Source organism: Nelumbo lutea, chromosome 1, assembly GCF_056320005.1.
Source record: "Nelumbo lutea isolate HS-2025 chromosome 1, American lotus-T2T, whole genome shotgun sequence".
Taxonomy (NCBI): Eukaryota; Viridiplantae; Streptophyta; class Magnoliopsida; order Proteales; family Nelumbonaceae; genus Nelumbo; species Nelumbo lutea.
This window is the reverse complement of record NC_142684.1, coordinates 166,691,969-166,715,512: the sequence shown is the minus strand read 5'-3', so window position 1 is coordinate 166,715,512 and position 23,544 is coordinate 166,691,969. Positions and strand designations below refer to the sequence as shown.

Below are 23,544 nucleotides of genomic sequence, written 5' to 3'. Positions count from 1 at the left end.
ACCGAAAGTTGAGGAAAAGTTCTTCAGGAAATTTGTGAAAGTTCTTAAGAATTGTCCCTCAACTTTCTGTTTCTCTCTTATTTTCTATCAAACCAAACATAGCCTTGGAGAAAGAAAGGAAATTATGGTTGATGAGTTGAAATGGGGTTTGAATGGGGCAACAGGTTGTACAAAAAAAAAGGTACAATTACAGATAATGTATAGCTGCTTTATATACTTTGTTATAAAGGCATTAATATTGATCTTGAAATGAGCCTTATGGACACTCCTAATTATGCCACCATATATAGAAAAATAAAACCCCTGCACTCAGAAATTTTCTAAAGAGCACTTTTGATCTCTTAATGCAAATAAATTATAGAAAAAGAGAACAGAAAGAAGGAAACAAAGATGACATAAAAAGCAATGTTTAAAAAGGTGAATGGTTTTAGGCAGTCTAGGGGCCATTGCATGGTACAACGGAAATTTTTCTTTCCTTCTGTCTAGTGTGAAAATGTTGATTTGAATATGAGAATGGCTGGTATGAGAAAGAAAATGCTTAAGGCTAGGATTATATCCTGGCTACCCCTACAAATACCCTGGATATCTGGGACCAACATTGGGTAATCTTCCTTTTGTCAGGGAAGGAATATCTACATGCATAAACATGGCACTCAATCATTTTAGTTTGATCTGGGGGGGGGGGGAGAGATCTTCATACGTGTACGATTCAATACATGATAGAGCTTCAAACTGGATTTAGGGACTGTAAAATTGCTGAAACATGAATTAGTTCTACAATCAAAGAGAAAAAAAAAATGTAGGCAGAAGAGTTTAAGCCTCTCTCCTGATAATTATTGTAAACCTTAAATTTATCAAGTGGAACAAAGAAGTATGAACTAATGCAAAAAAGCAAGGCATTTAGGAATCGTGGGCTATAAATATATTATAAACTTCAACTTTGGTAAAGAACAATAGCAGAAATAGAAAATTAAGCTAAAGAGATCAAACAAATTAATCCTCAAGTATCACTATGGGATTTATACAGGAATGTAGGAGGATCCCTTCATCACCAATCATCATCATCTAAGCCTTGTCCCAACCATATGGGTTGGCTACATAAATCCTGTTTCGCCATTCCTTTCTGTTCAGTGGCATATCTATTGTCAAATTATGGGTGCTTAAATCATTTCTTACTACTTCCAACCAAATCTTTATGGACTTAAGTATCACACATCACAATCGCCAATCTGGAGATGGCAAATGTCTAGGATGTTTCAAAAATTTCATGTACAAAGCTCATGAGATTTACCAATTGTGATGCATAAGCTGGAATTGAAGCTCATGAGGTTTGCCAATTTGTGCCTTGTTTAGGCTGGACTTGAAGTAACCATGACATACAGAGACAACAAAGAAAGAGGAAGCTATATAAAAGCCTTCGTGCCTAAAACCCAAACTTCTTCCGCTCTTCAAGCTTCATTTTTAGGTCCTCTTCAGATGGTAGCTTTCTAGTACTTCTTGAGATTGTACACCACCATGCCATGAGCTCATCCTGTAAAGTACCAAAGATGCTTAACAACTTAGACTAGTATAATATTAGTATCAGGTGCCGAGACACCATAATTAACAATTAGGTCTACAGAGATACTATATAGAAGTTATTTATTTTATTCAAGATTAAAAATTTACAACCAAACGACTGAAATATAGCAAAAGACAGGCCCAATATGTATTCGTTTGTATTTTTGAGTAAAGCTTTAGGAACAATATATTATCATATCTTACATGTAAATACATGCAAATATTATGTATGTTTATGCTATAGCATCTCGTATTGTTCAAAATTCATATTATCATTATATTGGATGTCTACCTCAAAATTTGCATAATTATTCACCAACTTCTTCATCATATGGAATCTTATATATTTAAGAAAAAATAGACAACGTCAGCATATAATATTTGAATATGCTATCTAGGCCTGAAAGCACAAAGTTTTTGCCCACAGTAGTCACCAAGAAAACGTTATTCAGAAAATATTTCTTGACCGGTTGATGTATGTATTCTGATTCAAATCAATAGTTTTCTAATTGGCAAAGATAAATATTCCCAGAACTCAAAAATAATGAGTTGAAAACTGTCCATGAACTATGGGGAAATTGAAATTGTGAGCTGGAGACTTTGTCAGCTAATGATACAGTAGAGTAGTTCTAGTGATGTGGAACAGAGAGTTTTCTGGTAAAAAATATTGTCAGTGGTCCCTTTTCTGTTTCTATTGCCCAGATTGGAGATAGGAAGCTTGTGGTGGAATTATCTCATGGCAGAAGGCCCCTTAGTACATGAGGGGATTTAAGTTTAGTTCATCTTCACCTTCCTCAGGCAGAAATTGAATTAGTTCAATTATGTGCTCATTCTTCTACCTGGACAAAGTAATCTATTTTTCCTTAGTATCAAAATTAGAATCATAAATCAAGGATATTCAATACCTACATAAATGTTCAAACCTAAACCTCTTGAGCTTAGTATTTCTTGCAAATGCCTTCCATGAAAAATTCTTAGTTTCAGAAGAAATACACTAGTGAAGTCCCTTTCACAAGAAGTATCCCACAGAGGGAAGTAGGCTCTGCAAGATATGCACCCTCCTGTAATGAACTTAATTTTGCAAATCGGCTAGAAGTACACATTAATGCTCTTAAACTATAATAAATTTTGTACTTACCTTCATATATTTTTAAAAATGAAGAAATGAGACACTGGTTACATAAAGTAAGAGAATGAGGTCAAAAGTGCATCACCAACTTCTACTTTGATCATACAAGGAATTGATCCTTGTGGAACTAAGTCTAGGATCTTTATTTTGATAGCAGCACCCAAAAGTGTGTGCTATTGGATTGAAAAAACCATTCAAGGAAATGGAATTGTGGGATGCACTTAGGCTATGATTGAATTAGGAAGGAATTGCAAATAGAGGTAGAATTAAGTGGCCAATTCTGCAAATTCGACAAATGTGGACTTTCAGTATTTAAATTCATTGGGGATGGTCATTTGTGTTTTCAGAATGAGATGGGTCAGAATTCAATTCCAAATCCACTCCCACAATCCAAAAACAACTTATGGATCTTAACCAGAAGAAATCTCCAAGCCAGGATCAATTCACCATGACTTTCTATAGGATTGTTAGGATATCAAATGGGAGGACTAGATGAAAAATTGATGAGAATACAGGGTAATGCTTATTTCTTAGTGAAATATAATGGTTGACATAAAAGGCTATTACCCAATATTGGTCCCAGCTAGATGGGGTCTTGGGAGGAGTAGACCAAAATATAATAGCTGACATAAATTCTATTAAATATTGATTGCTTTCAATCATTTTCTTAGATGAATTAAGGACAATATTGAAACATGATACATGGTAGCAATTTGATCAGCTATCCCTGCCTCTCACAAATTATTTGCATGGATATGTGTTGAATGTGGATTGCTTGTTATTTGTAATCTTTGCATGGAAATAGGATGTCGTCTGGGAGAATTGTTCCTTGTAATCTTTGTATTTTTGTGATTTTTTATGAATGATATGTTCGGTTTGAAGGAAAAGGTAGAAAGGAAGGGAAAGGTAGGCAAACCTATACAAAGTTTATATAGGTTTCCCTGCCTTTCCCTTCCTTTCCCTACTTTTTCCTTCAAACCAAACACAGGGTAAGGGATTACTAAATCTTCTTTTCTTGTAGCTTCTTGATTTATATCAATGAAATATTCATGCCAGCTCAACTCAACAAAGCCTTTATCAATAACTACATGGGGTTGGCTACATGAATCTTGTTTTTCCGCTCTACTCTATCAAGGGCATATCCCTTGTGAAGTTGTGAATCCAGATAGTTCCTTATAACCTAAATAAATGTCCATTTCAGCTTTCCTGTTACTCTTTTAGAAGTACCAACTTGCATTAGATAATTCCTTCTTACAGGTGCATTTTGGTGGCTTCCTATGAACATGATTAATGCATGAAATTCCATTTCCGTTGAATCTCAATAATGATACAAATAATAAGGACCATTTTATTTAAATCTAGAATGTAATTGAGATGAGATGTTTACCTCAATGAAGTCATGGTTAGATAGATAGCGACTCTCAACTATGCTTTTGAAGCCTCCAATGTCCACAGAAAGGGGAATCTCAGAACCTTCAACTGATCTGTCTCTTGACATGCCTATAATACCAAAATAGAATCAAAGAGAGGAAAATGCAGACAACAAAGCAAAAGAATCAACAAAAACAAAAGTATAGATATGGAGTATATGTATTAGTAATATTTTTCATATATTGGAAAATTAAATTGGCAGCAGACATGCTAACAGGAAAAAAAAAGGAAGAACTGTTTTGATTGATTGGTCAGAAGAATTACATGAGGATGTTTAGTGATAGAGAGTGTGTTTGGTTCCATATTTACCATTAATGCAAGCCACATAGTAACCTGTTCCTCCTAGTCCTTCTTCCCACTTCCCAAGACGCAAGCGTACAAAAAATCCCTCAAGACTAAAGGCTGAAATTGGGGATTTCATCCATCTGATAAAGATAAAATATGAAGAACTTATCAATTACAACACAAAAGGAAAAAAAAAAAAAAAAGAACAGCAAAGAATGTCTGTGACAGGGAACTGGTTTTGTGAGGATACATGTTACATGCAGTGTCACAGTGTTCATGAGAAAAAAATGACAAGTATCTCAAAACAAGAAGATATCCTTTGAGGCAATGGTAGAGTTGATCACCATCAGAATAATCCATTGGACATAGGTATTTGAGATATTGAGAGGTATCACAATATTTAGGATTCAATTTGTGTAATTACTTGAGTAATGGGTGTTTTAGTATAAGCATGTTTCTATGTTAGTGAATTCATTGGAAGTACAAGTGTACAATTCCCATAAAGGTGTCCATGAAATTTCTAAGAGTTGTTTTAATATTTAAGTAAGCTCTCTTATTTGAGAGGGAGAATAATATTAGGTGTTCCTAACCCTATGCCTAGAGCTTTCTCCCTCATTTCTTCTTCTCTTGTTTCCTACTTGGTGCTAGAGAATGCGAGATCTCCACGTGCTTTCTGGCACTCCAGACCTTGAGATATGATCCAATAACTACCAGATCTGGTTATGTTGACTGGGAAAGACAAAGGGGGTGGTTCAGTGTTGATTTTTTTTTTTTACCATAAAGGTGTCAAAGGCATTAGGTTTGAGTAAGTGTCTTTTTTGTGGATTTTATGGTGAAAATTCACAAAAAAAATCATATTTTCTTAAATCATTTCAAGTTTACTATTGACAGTTTAATACCAACTGGCATGGGGCTAGTAGATTTTGAACCTAGTGAGCCTTTTGAAGATATGGGGACAGGTTTTGGATTAAATGCTCATATTATTAGTGCAGAATACCATATTTTCCTCTCCGTATTTTTCTGGTATTGTGCTTATATATCCAATCTTTAACACATATATGGTTGTTATTTGGTCCTGCTTGAAGCCTACTATGTGTTAATGTGTCTAGTTGAAGTGTTGGAACTTCTAGTTGGCTATAAATGCTTATATTAGTTTTGGTCTTTGGTTTACATTTTTTATTGATGCTGATCAAGAGGTTTTATTTGGCATACCTGGATTATAAATAAATGGATGTCTACTGTTGAATTGGTTAATGCACTTGATGTTATTGGGATGTTTTTGCTATATGTAAGGTGTATGATGAAATATCTAAATAGCAGTGGAATGAACAGAGACAGTTTATGGTATCTAAGGCCAGTTTGTAGGTGATTGACTAATGCAATGAAAGCATTGTGGAAAAATCTAAGTATTTCCAGCATGCCTATTTGTTTCTTCTCTTATAGTAGTTGCACCTTGAGGAATGTGCTTAATGCGTATTCCCTTTGCTCATATATCACATAATTGGTTCAGTATTTGCAAATCTAATTGGTTATCACTGTGACTGAGGTATGAGACAAGAGGTGGATTTGATAATTCAGCTACTGCCTCCCTGAATATTGTGTTGATCATATCCTGGGTAAGAGCCATTAGCTAGCATAAGGACCATCTAATTAGTTGAAGATTTGTCTCAACATAAAAGCCAAGACTTCCACCATAAATACAACCCAAGATGATTTGGATCATTGTAGGTGTGATAAACATGCTAGTATGCCGCCACATCAGAAGCTTCAAGCCATTGTCTTTGAGAATTGAAGCCTCCAATGATCAGTCGAGTGTACTTGCTACTAAGATCACATCATCAATCTGAAGGCAAGGCAACCAGTGCTAACTTGAGGAGGGCGTTTAAATGTTTAGGAAGGTATGTTATGTAATTACTTGAGTGAGTGATGGGTATTTTAATAAATGTGTTTAATGTCGGGAATTACACTGTAAGTTCATCTCTAATAAAGGTAAGGGTGCCCATATAATTTCAACATTTTTTTTCCAATATGTAAGTAGGCTCTCATTTGAGAGAGCATAACATCAGGTGTCTCTAACCCCAAAACCTAGATCTTTCTCATTTCTTATTCTCTAGTTTTGTACTATAGGGGTTATGGTTTTCACAATCACATAATTACAGCCTTGACTCAAAACAGTTAGGGTTAAGGCTGAGTTTAGTTGAGATCCTTATCAAAACTTAAGAACGCTAATGTGGATGATTGGAATGACTAGAAAGGATAAAATTAGAAATATGTGTCTAGAGGACTTAGATTAACCACAATAAGTCACAAGATGAGAGAAAGTCAACTGATATAGTTTTGCCATGTTAGTGGATGACCAGTAACTGCACCAATGAGAAAGGAGACACATGGTAAAAATAGTTCTAAAAAGGCCAAAGAAAATGTGAACTTAAGTGGTAAGAAATGGTCTAAGGATTTTTTATTTACAATTTAACAAAAAACATGGTACTCAATAGAACAGAATGATGGACAAGATTCATTAGCATAAAAATAGGAAAAATTATAAAAAATTAGAAAATTTCATGTTTGCAATTTTTAATAATAAAACCATAGCACTTATATAAACAATTGAATTACAATCACATTAAGTATCATCATCCATAACTATATGAGTTAAAATCCATATCACTTGCAAAGTTGAAAATAGAAATTTCCAAATTAACAAATCACATAAATTGCACAATATTAGCATAAACAAGTGTTTCATATCATATTAAAATGGATGAAGTACACATTAAAAGAAATCAAAGCTATGGTGCCCCCACTTCTATCTATAACATTTTATTAAAATATTATAATTAACAACTCTAGTTTTGTCTTTAGAGAGGGAGGTGAGGAAGAAAGAATTAGTGGTCTACGGCTGGGAGGTTGTCGGGACGTGGGTGAGAGTTCATTAAGGGGAAAGGTTGAGGATGGGGTTTGTGAGAATATTTTCAGTGAAGCTTAAGGGGGAAAGGTTGAGGATGGGGTTTGTGAGAATATTTTCAGTGAAGCTTAAGGGGGCAAGGTTTTGGAGGTAGAAAAAGAAGCAGTTGGGAAAACAATTTCAAAGAAAGTTAGCAAAGGAAAAGGAGAATATGGGAAAGAAGTTCAAGAATAGAAATTGATAGGGGATTTGGGTTGACAGCAGAGGGGGAGTTGAGACTTGAGTCAGAAGCAATTCAGTCTGAGATGGATTTAAGAATAGTTGAAGAGAGGAGGGAGGAGGAGAGTTGATCAAGGAAGTTTGGTGAAGGAGATGACCAAGTGGGTGTGGCAAGGAAAGGTATTAAGTTAGCTACTAAAGTATATAGTAGGAACATGGTTTAAAGTATTGACACTCCTGATATGCACGAACATGCGTATCGGGTGTTTCGATACTTCATAAATTTTTCATTTTAGTTTTTTTTTTTAAATTGTTTCAGGGGGTCGATTTTAGGCTTACCTACCCCCTGAAAGTGGCCAAATTCCAAAACACCCCTGATTTGGGGTTCCAGGTAGCTACTGCTATGATACAATATGCCCAATACGGAGCGTATTGTATCGAAATTTTGAACCTTGAATAGGAAAAGAAAATATAGAACAAAACCAACTGATCAGGATGGAAATGATGAGGAGTCTTTAGGAGAGGAAGGAAAAAGTAGTCGAGAGGGGGATGAAATGATTCTAGATGAAAAACATGTCATTAGGAGTTCAGTAGACCTAGAAACAATGGTGAATAGAGGTGTTGAGGTAAGCAACATTTTTGGGACTGTTTTTTTTTTCTTTTTTCTTTTGGGGGCGGGGTGAGGAGTTTGCAAGGTCTTTTAAAGATTTGGAGGAGAAGAGTCGAGAGGAGAGTAAGGTGTTTTCAAAAGAAGTGGAGTTTAATGTTAGGGTTGAAGGTAATTTTGATAGAAAGAAGGCAGTGGGATTTAATGTGGTGTTAATGTGTGAAGAGTGTAACGCTTTGGTGTCTGTCTTCTTTTTGGAGTTTGTGGGATTTAATGTCTTGGTCGGGCTGTTAAAATGGTCTTTTTCTGGTTTGTTTTGTTTGAAGTCTAATTTTATTATTGTTTGTAAAGTTGTCTGGGGTTGGGTGGTTAAGTTTTTGTAGTGGAGAAAGTTTGTTGTTTGCAGTGGTTGCTGAAGGGTGTGTTGGAGGTTGTTTTTCCATCTTTCTTCTCTCAGGTGACTTCTGGTCACCTTTCTTGTAATTTCTTTTTCCTTTTTATAAATTTTATTTTTATCTTCAAAAAAATATAATGATTATAATAAACAAATTTGGAGGGTTTTCATCTTCTACATCATGATTATAATAAACACGAATAAATGGTTTCCACACTTTTATTTATGCAACTTTTATTGTAAAAAAATTACCTTAAAAGGTAAGCACAATAAAAGTATATGCCTCATATGCTTCTATACTGGAGGCCTATGCCTTAAGCATCTCTATGCCTCCACTGTGGCACCTCTAGGTTTTATATAGTGCCTTGCTTGGAGGTGTGCCTCCAATGCCTTTAAAAACATTGGTCCTTGGGAGAGATATATCCTCTATTTACTATGAAAAAGGATGAGAGATGGTACAAGATTCTTTGTGGTCAAGACATATCATGCATGAAGAGGTAACAACCCTAAACAAAAATAACAGGAAGCTAGTATGCCCAACAATAGGCACCAACCTAAGGGAGCTGATTAAGAAAGGATGGGTGCCTTTGTTGTAAAAACCACTGCTAATAATATTAATTTAATCAATAAGAGCCCCACCCCAATTTGCAATGAAAAATGTTGGTGCATCCTCTTGGCTAGGAAATGCACAAAACCAATTATATACAAGAGAAATCTCAAAAACATAAAATATCACTATTGATCTGAATAAGGAGAGATCTGCAGAATCTCCCTCACTTCTGACCTGAACTAAACATGTTACAGATTTCATCAAGCCTGTAGTGAGAATGGGCTGAATGGGCCTTAGTCTTCTTTATTTCTTTTAAGTAGTATTTAAAAGTTATGTTTCTTAGTTATGGGCCTTCTTTTATTTTCTTTAATTATTTCTTTAGTGCTGGCCGCTCCATTAAGGGCATCCAAGTAATACTCAGAATTATTAATAAAAGTGATGAAAGGGGGCTAGAGAGAGAGGTTCAAATTCTTCTTTTCTCTCTTCCTTTCTTTTCTTCTTTGACAACCTATTTCTGAAACTTCTTTCTTCTTCTTTCTCTTTCTCTCTTTTCTTGCATTATCTGAACTAATGTAGGTGTAATTTTCAACTTGGTATCAGAGCGAGTTCTCACTTTCGACTTTTTTCTCCTTTCTTTGCCTATACATAGTGTGTATGGAGAACTGATCGATTGATCAATCAGCTACTTATGCAGCCCAATTAGGAAGGTTTTTGGAGAGTTTTGTGGAGGTTTTTCATCCTTAGTTGAATCCCAGGGCAGGTTCTTGGAGATTTTTCCCGAAAACCCTAGATAATTGGAGAAACCTTGTTATAGATCGTAGAGACAATTTGAACCAGAAGCTTGGGGATCAGAGGTAAGCCTTTTGATTTCTATTAGGGGTGGTTTTGGTTGGATTGAATTCTAGAACCTCTGGAAGGGGTGGTTGAAGTTTCTCTCTTTCTCCCCATCTCGCAAGACCTTGTGAAACCCTAATTTTGGGGGGGTTGAAAGGTTGTTCTTTGCTTAGAATAGTAAATCTATCCTAGTAAAGCCCTAATTTGATTTTTGTTTGCATCTGTTTACTCAATGGAGCAAACTGGAGGAGAGACCAAATATTCCACAGATTCTAGGTTTGGACATGGGGGGTCAGTGGAAAATCTTTTTGGGGCAGTGACTACTGTGAAGCTAGATGGGACCAATTATTTAGCTTGGTCTCAATCTATTAAGATACATGTGTAGTATAGGAAAATAGGGTTATATTACCAGGAGCAAGAAGAAACCGAAGGAGGACGATCCTACCTATGAAAGGTGGATGTAGGAAAACTACACAGTAGTGGGTTGGTTAGTGAATTCTATGCAACCACACATTAGTCAGCATTACTTGTGGATGGAAACTGCAAAAGAAGTGTGGGATAGTGTCATAGAGACCTATTCCCAAAAGCTTAATGTTGCTTGGGCCTAAAAATTGAAGCATAATGTGAATAATCTTAGACAGGGGGAGAAGCCCTTAGCAGTCTACTTCTCTATGCTGAAATCTCTTTGGCAAGAGATTGATTTGATGGAGACTGTTGTTTGGGGTTGCACAAAGGATGCAGAAACATATAGGAGGTTGGTGGAGAGAAATCGAGTCTATGAGTTCCTCACCGGACTCAACTTGGAGTATGGTATTGTGAAGCATAATGTTTTAGCAAAAGATGAGGTGACTTTGTCTCAGGCATATGCTATGGTGAGCAGTGAGGAAAGCAGAAGATAGGTTCAGCCTGTTGAGCCACATGTTGATCACTATGCTAATGCTGGGATGAAACCGAAGGTTAGCACTGGGAAGAATGATGTTATCTATGAATACTACAAGAAGCCTAAACACACTAAAGACACATGTCGGAAGCTGCATCCAGAACTCGTTCCTACTAGATTCATGAAAGAAAATGGTGGAAAAAGGGTTGAAACTGGAAAAGGTGGAAATGCAAATGTAGCCACCTCTTCACAAGGTGAACAAGGACAGGGTGGAGAGAAGTCAGTGGGAGAACAGCTTGCAGCCGCTAGGGCTGAATATGAGAAGTATGGCCGAATCATCAATCACTTAGTTCACTGCTACAACTCCTTCAGAGACTATTCCTTCCTCTACATATGCTTACTTAGGTATTCATGCCACTGCACATCATGCTTTTGTCTTAGGTACTCATAAAACCCCTTGGATAATTGATTCTGGTGCTTCTGACCATATGACCAGTGTTTTACAGTTATTCACCTCTTACCGACTTCTTTTTGGTTGAGACAAGATATCCCTTGCCGATGGCTCCCTAGCCCTTATCACGGGAAAGGGAGACATTAAGACCTCTAATGCCTTGACCTTATCATATGTTCTCCATGTACCTAAACTTAATACCAATTTGCTTGTAGTTAGTAATTTGACTAAATCCCTGAATTGCAGTGTGACCTTTTTTCCTTCATATTGTGATTTTCAAGACATGGAATCTCAAAAGGTGATTGGGAATGGCCATGAGGCGAATGGGATTTATCTGTTAGACACGCCTGAGTAGAGCCAAGTACAACTTAAGAGAATTGCATTTGTTTCAGAGTCCACTAGTTGTATTATGTTATGTCATATTCATTTGGGTTATTTGTCATTTTCTTCATTGAGACAATTGTTTCCAGAGTTATTTAAAGGAATTAGTCTATCGAGTCTTTATTGTGAATCTTGTGAGTTCTCAAAGCATTGTAAGAGCACTTATCCTTCAAGTAATAAAAGATTAACTATTCCTTTTAATATTGTTCACTTTGATGTGTGGGGGCCTTACCATTTACCATGTATGGGTGGGTATAAATATTTCATCCTATTTATTGATGATTTTTCACGATATAGTTGGATTTACCTTATGCGCACTCGGGATGAAGTGCCTAAACTTGTGCAACAATTCCATGAACACATTCGTTCAGTTTAATATCCGAATCAAAATATTCCGGTCAGACAATGCTAAGGAATATTTTGAGAAGGACCTTACCTCCTATCTTGAGAAGTTTGGGGTTATTCATTAGAGTTCTTGTGCCTGCACTCCACAACAAAATGGATTAGCGGAGAGGAAAAACAGACACATTGTGGAAGTTGCAAGGAGCATTCTTTTTGCTACCCGTATTCCTGTGAAGGTTTGGGGTGATGTAGTTTTAACAGCTACCTACCTTATTAACCGCATGCCTTCTTAAGTCTTGGGGTTAAAATCTCCTTTTGGAGTCCTCTTTCCCAATGTTGAGATTTTCTCTATTCCTTTGAGGGTCTTTGGTTGCACTTGTTATGTCCATATTCCCAGTTCCAAAAGTACTTTGACCCAAAGCTCAAAAGTGTATCTTCCTTGGTTATGCCTCTACACAGAAAGGGTTTTGTTTTTATGATCCCATTAGTGGCACCCGGCTTGTTTCCATGGATGTCACTTTTGCAGAGCCGATTCCTTTTTATAGCCATCCTTCTGAGGGGGAGAGATCTCTCAAGTTGTTTTCTTTATCCCTTCCTTTGCTAACTCCAATTGAGTCTTGTGTCGAGCCCTCAACAGTTACTCTCATTCCCTTGGAGGGATCCTCTCCTTTGAGGTCTTCCACTCCTGCTCCTCCCCCCCTCCTCCTATTCTCTAGAGGTGATACTAGCAGTAAAGGCTAAGGCAAACATAGGTTGATCCCACACTTCCAGTTGAGTCTTAGGCGCTCCTGATTACTGAAGAGAGGACATGTCCATCACCTCCTCCACCAGCATCCTCATTTCCAAACCTTAACCTACCAATTGCTTTGAGAAAAGGTAAGAATAAATGTACAACTCATTGTATTTCCAAACACCTTTCCTACAGCTTATTGTCCCCATCCTACTATGCCTTTCTAGCCTCCATTTCCTCTCAATCCATCCCAAAGTCTATTTCAGAAGCCTTAGCCACACCAAATTGGAGGGATGCTATGGGTACTGAAATATAAGCCCTTCATAAAAAAATACCTAAGATATTGTTGACTTTCCAACTGGGAAAGAACCTGTTGGGTGCAAGTGGGTTTTCACTATCAAGTATCGTGTAGATGGGTCAATTGAGAGGTATAAGGCTTGGCTTGTTGCCAAGGGATATACCCAGGTATATGGGATAGATTACACTGAGACCTTTTCTCCAGTTTCTAAGATGACTTTGCTGAGAGTTCTTTAATCCTTAGCAGTGAGCTATAATTGGCCTCTATATCAATTTGATGCTAGGAATGCATTCCTGAATGGTGATCCCACTGAAGAGGTATATATGTTCCCTCTTGGTATATATGGCAAGGAAATGCAGGGTAAGGTGTGTAGATCGAAGAAATCATTTTATGGCCTGAAACAATCTCCACGTGCTTGGTTGGATAGGTTTAGGGCTGCTCTTGTTTTGTTTGGCTACACTCAGACTCAATCAGATCATACCCTCTTTGTTAAGAGAAAAGGCACTCTGGTGACATTTCTTATAGTTTATTTAGATGATATTGTTGTTACTAGCAGTGATATAGAAGAAGTTAGTGCTCTCAAGAAATTTCTCAGTTCTGAATTTGAAATTAAAGATTTAGTGGAGTTGCAGTATTTTCTGGGCATTGAGGTTGCTAGGTCCAAGGAAGGTATCTTTATTTCTCAACGGAAGTATGTGCTAGACCTTCTTATTGAGACTAGAAAACTTGGTGCTAAACCTGCCTATACCCCTATTGATGTAAGTCATAAACTCTCAGCTAATAATGGAGAACTTTTAGTTGACAAGGGAGTGTTTCAAATATTACTAGGGAAACTTCTTTGTCTATGTATGACTCGTCCAAACATTTTATATGTTGTGAGTGTCATCAGTTAGTTCATGCATGCTCCCAGAGACACACATATGGCTACTACAGAAAGGGTGTTATGCAACCTTAAGGGAACTCCCAAGAAGAGTATATTATTTGCTAAACATGGACACATGAAGGTAGAAGCATATACAGATGCTGATTGGGTAGGAAATGTGGATGACAAGAGATCCACATCAGGATATTATGCTATGGTAGCTGGAAATATTGTTTCTTGGAGAAGCAAAAAACAATTAGTGGTTGCTACATCTTCAGCTGAGGCAAAGTATAGAGTTATGGCCCATGGTGTTTTTGAGTTGTTATGGCTTAGACCTCTCCTTAATGAGATGGGTATTTCATGTGATGAGCTACTGATGTTGTATTGTGATAACCAAGCTGCTATTAACATTGCTCACAACCTAGTTCAGCATGATAGAACTAAGCACATTGAGGTAGACAGACACTTTACACGGGAGAGAGTGGCTTCATGAGAGGTGTGCCTACCTTTCATTGCATTAGAAGAGCAGCTAGCAAATTTTCTAACTAGGGGAGTCCCAAAGGCAAAGCTTCAACATTATGTATGCAAGTTAGGCATGACTGACATCTATGCTTAGCTTGAGGGGGAGTGTAGTGAGAATGGGCCAAATGGGCCTTAGTGTTCTTTATTTCTTTTTAAGTAGTATTTAAAAGTTATATTTCTTAGTTATGGGCTTTATGGGCCTTCTTTTATTTTCTTTAATTATTTTTTTAGTGTTGGCTGCACCATTAAGGGCATCCAAGTAATTGTACTCAGACTTAGAATTATTAATAAAAGTGATGAAAGGGGGCTAGAGAGAGAGGTTTGAATTCTTCTTTTCTCTCTTCCCTTTTTTTGTTCTTCCACAATCTATTGCTGAAACTTCTTTCTTCTTCTTTCTCTTTCTCTCTTTTCTTATTTTCTTGCATTATCTGAATTACTATAGGTGTAATTTTCAACTAAGCCATACTTATAGTTCATTTCATGTAAAAAAAGAAAAATTGAAGGATGGTATGTACTAATTATGGTGTAAATGAGATTCAGTAAAAGGACTTTCATATTTAAAACAGAATATGGATGTAAAATGCAAGAAAAAGGCCCATAAAATCTTTCAAAGTTTGTCCTTGAAGTATAAACCAAAATCCTAAGATGCATGAACCAAGGACTGCACTTCGGAGTTATTAAAAGCAGTAGCAAATATGTATAGCAGGGAACGAACCACATTATTTAACTAAATGAATAACAGTGAAAGTGGACAGAAAGGGTTATGAACAATTTTGGGACAGAATCCTGTACAAACATCTTGAATAAAGGAAGGTTATATGTAGTGCTATTTCTTAGATATCTCCTATGCTAGAAAAATATTCACAAAATGAAAATTGGATATTCAAAGTTTCAAACTGCATCTGATATTGAAAATTTATTAATTTAAACTAATATTTGTTAACTAATTAACTGTAGCCAGAGGCGCAAGAGTTAAATGAAAAAAAAAATTATTTCTCTTCTTCCAAAGAACAATTAAGAATATAATCATTTTCCATGTAATGTTGGTGTGAAAATCTCTTCTTACTTCAGGATATCTGCACGAGATAGACGGAGTTTCCTTATTGCTTCAAAGGTCCCTCTAGGTACATCTGGAATCTGCCTGGTAATATGGTTACTGAAGGAGCTAATTAGATTGTCTTTTGATTCATTCTCCATAAAATTTGAGGCAATCTTCTTTCCATTCAGTACATATTCCACAGAAACTCTGTGTTTTTTTGTTCCTTCACCGGTGTTGTTTGCTAGAATATCCTTACCTGGCTTTGAATCCAAAAGGCAATCATTGACAATCGCCTTTCCGCTAGAAAATTTCTTGGCATTCTTACAAGCCAAAGCTTTGTCATCCATTCTTGAACTTTGGCTGTCATGGGTTGTGAGTTTAGTGCTGTCCTGGCACTTTCTATCCTTATTTTCTGATAGCCTTAGGTATCTTTCATTCCAATGGGTAATGGTATTATTTTCTGGATTCTGGTGATTTTTATCACTACTTAAGTTAACCAAAGATGCATCACCATCCAAATGACTTTCTCTTTTCAAAGAGACATTGGGGCATGCCACAGCCCAATGGTTGAGCTGGAAGCAGCGGATGCACAAGCATGGAGATTCTTCACAACCTCCATATGAATTGATATTTCTTATGAGATCTTCAATCTCAGATTCAATAATCTCTGAGCAATCTTGTAAGTTATGACCTCTTATGCCACAAAATAGGCATGTTCTGATTACACATGTTGCACTGTCTGCTATTTCTGATGTTATGATGTGTCTGAGAGCATCCAATCTCCTTGCAAAAACTGAAGCCATGTCCTCTGAACTTTTGAATCTTTGTGATGGAAGAATAACTTTCAATTTAGATTTGAACTTCTGATCAAATTGTCCTTCAGTTTCTTTTAAGGCCAAGGAGGCAGAACTATTGACTGCAGATCTATTAAACTTTCTACTTGCAATGTCCATTTGGTGTTCAACAGAGTTCTCCATGGCATCCTCTAAATAGTTTTGGTCTTTGGTTACTATACAGTTCTGAGGATGAGGAAGAATCCCGGTTCCCTCGGAGCAATACTCGGCAGGTATATCTGCATTCTCCTTGCATAAAGGTGAACTTGACTCAGAGTTAGGAACTTTCAGAGAAAACCGAGTTATCCATGAACTCCCAAGGAAGCTGCTTCTGTTGGGGACAGAAGTTGAAGACTTATTTGGATCAATGAAACCAAATTTACACGTTTCTTTCCCTTCATTTGGAGATTCAGAATCCTTACGGAATGATGAAGTTGAAGAGCTCACTCTACACTTGACAGTGCCAGATGCAATTTTGCCTGAATTATTATTCTCAGCACCATCACTCTTGTGGTTAACCATAGGAAAAGCAGTATGTGCAGAAGAAATATCTGCTACATTTGAATTACCTTCTCTGTGCTGAAACATCTCCAAGTTAAAATTTTCACTTGGCACAATACTTTGTTTATATAATTTATCATCTTCACCACAGGCAGGAAGAGTAAAATTGTTGTCACGTACTTCATCAACTAGCTCAGGTTCTTTAGGGATTTCTCCTGATTGATGAACAAGATTCAATGTTCTTGTCTCCTGTACCATTTTGTTTGGGGAACACAAGGCCCGGAACATAGTTTGGAAGCCCATACTTCCATATCCAGGATTTTGGTTGTCTTGTGACATAGAATGTTGATCAAAACTCCCATGTCCATGATGAGGCCTTACAGTAAGGGCCAACGAAGATGGGACATCTGGATCAGTCTGAGATAATCCCTTCATCATATTTGAGATCCAAGTCATAAAGGAGCTATGTTGTTTCATTAAAGATGAAGAACCAGGGTTTTCATGGATCTGTTTCTTCAGCCTTTTATCCCCAACAACTAATTTCTGTTCAAAGCTCCATGGTCGCTTTCCTGCTGAAGACAAACCTGCACTGTTACAGCTTTCAACACTCTCATGGCTGTCATCCTCCTCTTTTGGTATTTTAATTTCTTCACCATACAAAAACTTATCTTTATCTTCTCTTTGATGAAGGCAGAGTTCCCTGTTATTTGGAGAAGTTTCACTTGAAGCACCTTGCTCCTTTAGAAGTTTCCTCTTATTCTGCTGTTTTACATGTTTAATTTCATCAGCAGGTTTTGGTGTCAAAATTACATCAACCTCTGCACATGTACTTTCACCCTTCAGAGGTTCTAAAGCATTTTCATCAGTCAGCTCACATTTCTCCAGACTGAAATCAGTAACCTTCATTTTATTTTTTCCTTCTTCATCATTATCTGAAGCTAGTCTTCCACGCTTTCTACTTGGAGCTGTCAAAATTGGTGCTGCGGAATTGAGAGATTTACATTGTCTTACTGGAAAACCTTCAGAGGCTGATGCAACTTCTATGTCTTCTGTATCATTATTCCCATTGCCAGCTCTATTTGTAACAAAAGGGTCAGAGCTTGTTTCCTTGTGGACATATCTGGATCTTGATTCTGCTTGACTTGAATCATGTTTTTGTTCATCTTGTTTAGATAAAAAATAAGCAGTTTCACCATTTTCTGGACCTGTGAGAAATTCTGATCTCGTCTAAGATGCCATTTTGACAGGAAATCAGGAAAAGAATGCCATCAAACACTTACCTGGGATGCAAGTATTATTGGGTAAACTTGAAATAGTATTTGCCTCAGTTTTTGATGTCTCAGTTGGAATATAGGCTGCAAAGCTTTTGTCCTTCTCTTTGTGGTCTGAATGATCAAGCAACTTCTGACTAGTATCAATGACAGATGCTTCCTTTGTTGTGTTCAACACTTCCATGTCTCCACCAGATCCTGCCAACACACCAAAAATTCTAGGATTGAAACTCCATATACAATCAGTTGATGAAAAGGTCATCAAGACATTGGAATAGAGATTTCCCATGAATTCATAAGCTTAGAACTTGTAATCTGACTCTATTCAGCATATGCAATTTCATTGCATTGATAACTGGAAGTCCTTGAAAAAGGAGTATAATTACCCATAGTTTGCTCATCGCTTGCTTTCCCACTGACTGATGTTATGTCCATGGTGCTTCTAGGAGACCTAACCCTGTCAGTGCTGCATACAAAATGGGAAGCCATTCCTAATGAGGTTGAAGTACCTCCAGCCTCATGTCCATCATTATTAATTTCCTTTGATTTAATGCTTTGGGGTAGTGAAAGAACCATATTACTTCCTCCTCCCCACAAAATAGAGGGCTTCCTCTCAGCAAAGCTGCACTCAGCACATTTAAGACTCAAACCTCCATGTGGGGACCAGACTAGTTCCGAGAGAGGGTTTGCAGTCACAAACATCATGTCTGACCTTGAAGCTGCATTTGCACCTGCACCAGAATCATCATTTAATCCTCTTTCAGTGCACTGATTAGAAGAATCTGGAGTAAGTCGAAGTTCTTTCATTGATTCGTCATTATTATTCTCAACATTTATCTTTGGCAATATGGCTGGTTCAGGAGGAAATCCTGGAAGGCCAACTGAATCCAAAGCAGTACTTTCCATGCCTATAAACCAGTGCCTGCAACAAACATAAAGAGAAAAGTGAATTTCATAAAAAAAAATAAAGAGAAAAAAGAAAGTGAAATTGCAACACACAAAAAAGAAGCAAGCAAATCTGAATGTAACTCTTGTTCCATAACTTGCATTATATACCATCTAATAGAAAATAATTACTGAACAGAGCAAATTTGATGAATAAAAAAAACAATACAGTCCAGCTCAGAGCCCATTGTCCAATGATTATTTACAAGCCCAGTGCAGGATTGTTCTCTTTAACCAGCATAGCTTATCCTGTGCCCAAAGAGTTCTTTGGGTTCTTTGAAATGTTATTAGAACTAACGTATATTTTCAGACTTATTTATTTTTTCTGGTTAAGATTTCTATTTGAGTTTGGATTTGAATTAGCAAATTTAAATATTGTAAATGATGCTTTGTACTATTTTAGGAGAGTTCCTTCTAGAGTAGAAAGTGCAAACAGTATTCATGGAAGATTGGAGTTCTCTAAAGAGGCTGCTACCCACCGTAAATAACATGGTAATGCTTCTGCCACTAGATACTGTGCAGAAACTTCCAGAGTATAATTTTATCATTTCTAATCATGCTTATTGTAGTTGTCTGAAGCTCATAGTAATTTGAACTCAACAAAACTTAGTGAATAAATTAACTACATTTTGCAAAGATAAAAAAAGAAATGAACACCTTGCTTAAAATAAACCTAAACTAAAATATTTTCAGCATATTGGATTGGATATGCATATTTTTGATTTAATGATTTTGAGAAACAATGAATCCTATCTCTATTCTTGGCATCTCTTTAAGCATCTATATTTTGTATCTGTACCTTTACATCTTAGTACCAATCTTATTGGAGCTACAATCTCAAATAAGCCTTCATGAATCAATAAATAATAATTTTTATCCTTGCTTACTTTAAAAGAGATGGTATTATCCTTGCTTTCTTTAAAAAGGAATGCTATTTGAGCAAGTTCACCTCTTTAAAGACTTCCATAAACACAAACTTTGCAGCTAATAGAAATATCCTTAATGAAGCTTTTCCCTTGAGGAAATTGATCATAAGTACCAAGACCACCTTAAAACATCCATGCATAAAAGGTACTTGAATAGCCATGTGTCATCACTAGTCCCTTCTAATTAACACAACTATATGATAGACTTGAAATAATAACTTATTGATTTCAAAAATGTTGAAACTCCAAAATATGTGAATATTCAGAATTGATTCTTGCCTTTGATATAAAATGGCATAAATTTGTTTGTATATCTATATTCATATCTATGTGCAGGAGTTCCATACAATAATAGTGGCAATACCACACAACCATGTACGATTTCATAGAAGTGTGAACATGTTAAACAATGTCAAACAATAAATGCAAGAAGTTGTTAATCCTATAAAGTTAAAAGAGATTTGAAAAGAACCATTCATGGAAAAGTATTTTTAATGTACTTTAATTTAGGAGCAACAACAAAGGTATCGAAAAGAGATAATTTAGATCCATTTTTTTCCTTATCCTTCTTCTCTTCTCCAACCAGAAACAAACACTATGAAGTGGTAATAATATTTGGGATGCAGATAACTACGTATTTATTTCTGTAGGTATATTCCTGTATTATTACTTTCTCTAAGCAGTCCTACAATTCCACTTTTCTCCTTATGATTGAACAAATCCTCATCTTCCTTAAATATTCTACCTTACAAAGTGGTATTTTCAACTAGTAGGAAGTTAATTAAATTCTCAAGTTGCAGTATAGGTATCAATTCACTAACCCCCATAAAAACATCCAATAATATTCCTTTAAAGTATGGTGAAACATACATACCAATCCACAAGTAAAGTAGAAACATCTGATCCTTGACCTTTATTGGCAAACAGATCTTTGATCTCAAAAACTGACTTTCCATTCCCAAAACTTAGTGACCTTGAATGCATTTACTCCCACCAAAAGTAAAAAAGCACATGTATTCATGCAGAATTCTATTGAAACAAACCAAAAATTTAATCACGCCCATCATACCATACTAAGCCACCCACAAAATCCAGAACAGGACAAAGCATTCGACAGAATTAAAACACAACCCTATAAGGATCTCAGTTTTGCATCTTTTAAATAGTAAAATATACAATTAAGATAGACTCACGCAATAGAATCTAACTATTGCAGTCAGGATAAGTTTGAAACTTTTACTTCAGAATCCTGAAGAAAAAGAAAAAGGAATTCAAGAACAAATAGCACAAAATCAGAAAAAGAAAATCACAAGAGAAATAGAATCCTAGTCAAGAAACCAAAATCCCACAAAAGAAAACAGCGGAGAGGAATACCATTATCATTCAACGCAATGCAAGTAGTACCACCAGAGGTTCCATATTTCTAGAGAGGGGGGGGGGGGGGAGGGAGAAATCCCGGAAAAAAATGTAGCTAAAAAGCAAAAGTAGTTAAAACTGAGCATAGCCATTAAAGAGAAAAGAGAAATATGTACCCACATACCTCTTTTAAGTCTTCAATACCATCAAAACTTCATTTTCAAGTTCATGCTTTGCCTGAAATTCTATGTCCTACTGAAAACGTATATGGTAGTTTGATATTTAACAGAAAAAAGAAAAAAAAAAAACTAGAAAAATGTCGTAAGATTTGACTGAGGACAAAGGTGTCTGTGTGTTAGAGAGAGAGAGGCATGATACCGGTAACAATATAACCACAGTCGCGACTGGAACTATCAGCTTACCTTTCCAATACTTGCAAAGTTTTAGAGGCTAAGAATATGCCACGTGGTTATATTTGCTACCAGTAACAGTCTACTGATTCATATTCCACTAACATACTAATGTCCTCTTGTTTCTTTTCTAGAGTCAAATGGAATCAACGTCTTAAAAGTCAGCTTTTCCGTTCCAACTTCTGCTAACTGCAGAGCAATTGCTTTCAGCTTAAAAAAACGTTTTTTTATTAAATCCTCATAAATTTTCTTTTTGTTGAATCTGTTCTTGTCTAGCTACGTACAAAGTGATCTATTAATGTTTTTTTTTTCATTTCTCTTCCATTTAAATTCTAATTAAGCTCTCGTCTGCTTACTGCAATTAATTTTACGGTGGATAACTGTTGACGTGGAAAAATTTTTCTGGCTTGTTGACATATATGAATAGCCAGTAGGATGCATATATGAGACCTGTTTGCCATACTATTACAAAGAACCTACGAGTATATATAATATTAACCTATAGCTTTGCCTTTTATTTGCACATGCGCATGACCGGGGTGTCTTTACATTAATAAAACGTTACGTACAAATATATATAATAATAATGTGTGAATGGAGTACTTACAAGAGTAAATATGTACAATAATGTATAAAGAGGTATATAAAATAGCCAAATAAAAGTAAAATTATAAAGTTATCCCTCATCATTTCTACACTCCCCTCAAATTAATGTTTAGGTAGGAGCATTAATTTGTCTACAATAAAACTATGTCGAGTACATGTCATAGCCTTAGTGAAGAGATCAACCAACGAGAGATTGGAGGACACATGAGGTAGTGTGATGTGACTAGTAGTGAGAAAATCTCGAATGAAATGATAATCATCTCTATGTGCATAGTCCATTCATGCAAAATTGGATTTGAAGCAATTTTGATTGCACTCATGTTAGCAAATAAAGGAATAAGAGCTAAGTGATTAATGGTCAAATCATGAAGAAGAGCTTTAAACAAGACAAGCTCTGTGCAAACAGAGGGCATGGCACGGTATTCGACTTCAATAGATGATGTGGAGACTGTTTCTTCTTGCACTTCCGAGAGATAAAGGAATCACCTAAGAAAACACACCAGCCAGTGGTGGACTGTTTGGTTAGGGGTGTTCACATTAAATGTCAAACCGACCAAACCGGCCCGGTCCAACCCGAGTTGGTTAGCTTTTCAAAGCCACCGGTCGGTTTTGGTTTGTATGAGAAAATAAACTGAAACAACTGAACCAATCCTATATGTTTAAGTAATTATTAAATAATCCCTACCCTATATGTTAAATGTCGATATATTTTATTTGTGTTTTGTTTGAACTTTGACAAAAATTGGTTATTTATGATAAAAAATAAAAACGTAAAACCAATACAAATATAATACAATGGTACGATATTTAATTCAGTTTTGTATAAATTTAAATATATGTTGACAAAAAAAATCAGTTTTGCATAAAAACTAATCGATTTAAATATATATATTTTGATTTTGTAGAAAAACTAAAAAGAAATAATCTTAAATATAAATAGATATTTTAGTTTAAAATATATATAAAAACCGACTAAACTGATAAACTGACCCAAACCGACCCTTCATGTTTAGGTCGGTTTTGCTTCATGGTCAGTCAATTTTGGTTTATTCAATAAGTAAACTGACTAGGTCAGGTCGGTTGAAGAAAATTACTCAAACCAACCCAACCAAATCCGCGAACACCCCTACGTCTAGTGTCAGGGCAACCATCCCAATCAGCATTAGCATAAGCAGTCAACTGAGGAGATGAGAAGAAAAGCCCATGAGATAAGGTGCCTCTAATATATCTGATAATCTAAAGCACAACAGAGAAACGAGGTTGTCAAGGAGCTGATA

General features: G+C 36.2%; 1 protein-coding gene across 10 annotated transcripts; it reads right to left on the bottom strand.

Annotated features, from left to right (window-relative positions):
* Positions 1-899: 899 nt before the first annotated feature.
* TZP (zinc knuckle (CCHC-type) family protein) lies at positions 900-21,653 on the bottom strand. 10 transcript variants are annotated; one of them, XM_088960339.1, is made up of 8 exons: positions 21,436-21,610; positions 18,856-18,946; positions 18,411-18,755; positions 18,034-18,222; positions 15,447-17,958; positions 4,430-4,545; positions 4,077-4,189; positions 900-1,531 (listed from the first exon to the last, which is right to left on the bottom strand). In XM_088960339.1, the coding sequence occupies exons 3-8, from the start codon at positions 18,727-18,729 to the stop codon at positions 1,424-1,426; spliced, it is 3,357 nt and encodes a 1,118-aa protein (XP_088816465.1). In that variant the 5' UTR covers positions 18,730-18,755; positions 18,856-18,946; positions 21,436-21,610; the 3' UTR covers positions 900-1,423. The 10 variants fall into 10 exon arrangements, with proteins under 10 accessions (XP_088816465.1, XP_088816466.1, XP_088816462.1 ...); XM_088960340.1 differs by lacking the exon at positions 21,436-21,610 and adding an exon at positions 20,770-20,967; XM_088960336.1 differs by having other exon boundaries at positions 18,411-18,946; positions 21,436-21,653.
* Positions 21,654-23,544: the final 1,891 nt, after the last annotated feature.

Coding starts and splice junctions, on each gene's coding strand:
- TZP (XM_088960331.1), bottom strand. CDS start 20,879: ATGCATTCAAGGTCACTAAGTTTTGGGAATGGAAAGTCAGTTTTTGAG. Junction 18,947..20,769: donor TCTACTTTACTTGTGGATTG/GTATGTATGTTT, acceptor TGTTTGTTGCAG/GCACTGGTTTATAGGCATGG. Junction 4,190..4,429: donor CTATGTGGCTTGCATTAATG/GTAAATATGGAA, acceptor TTGGTATTATAG/GCATGTCAAGAGACAGATCA.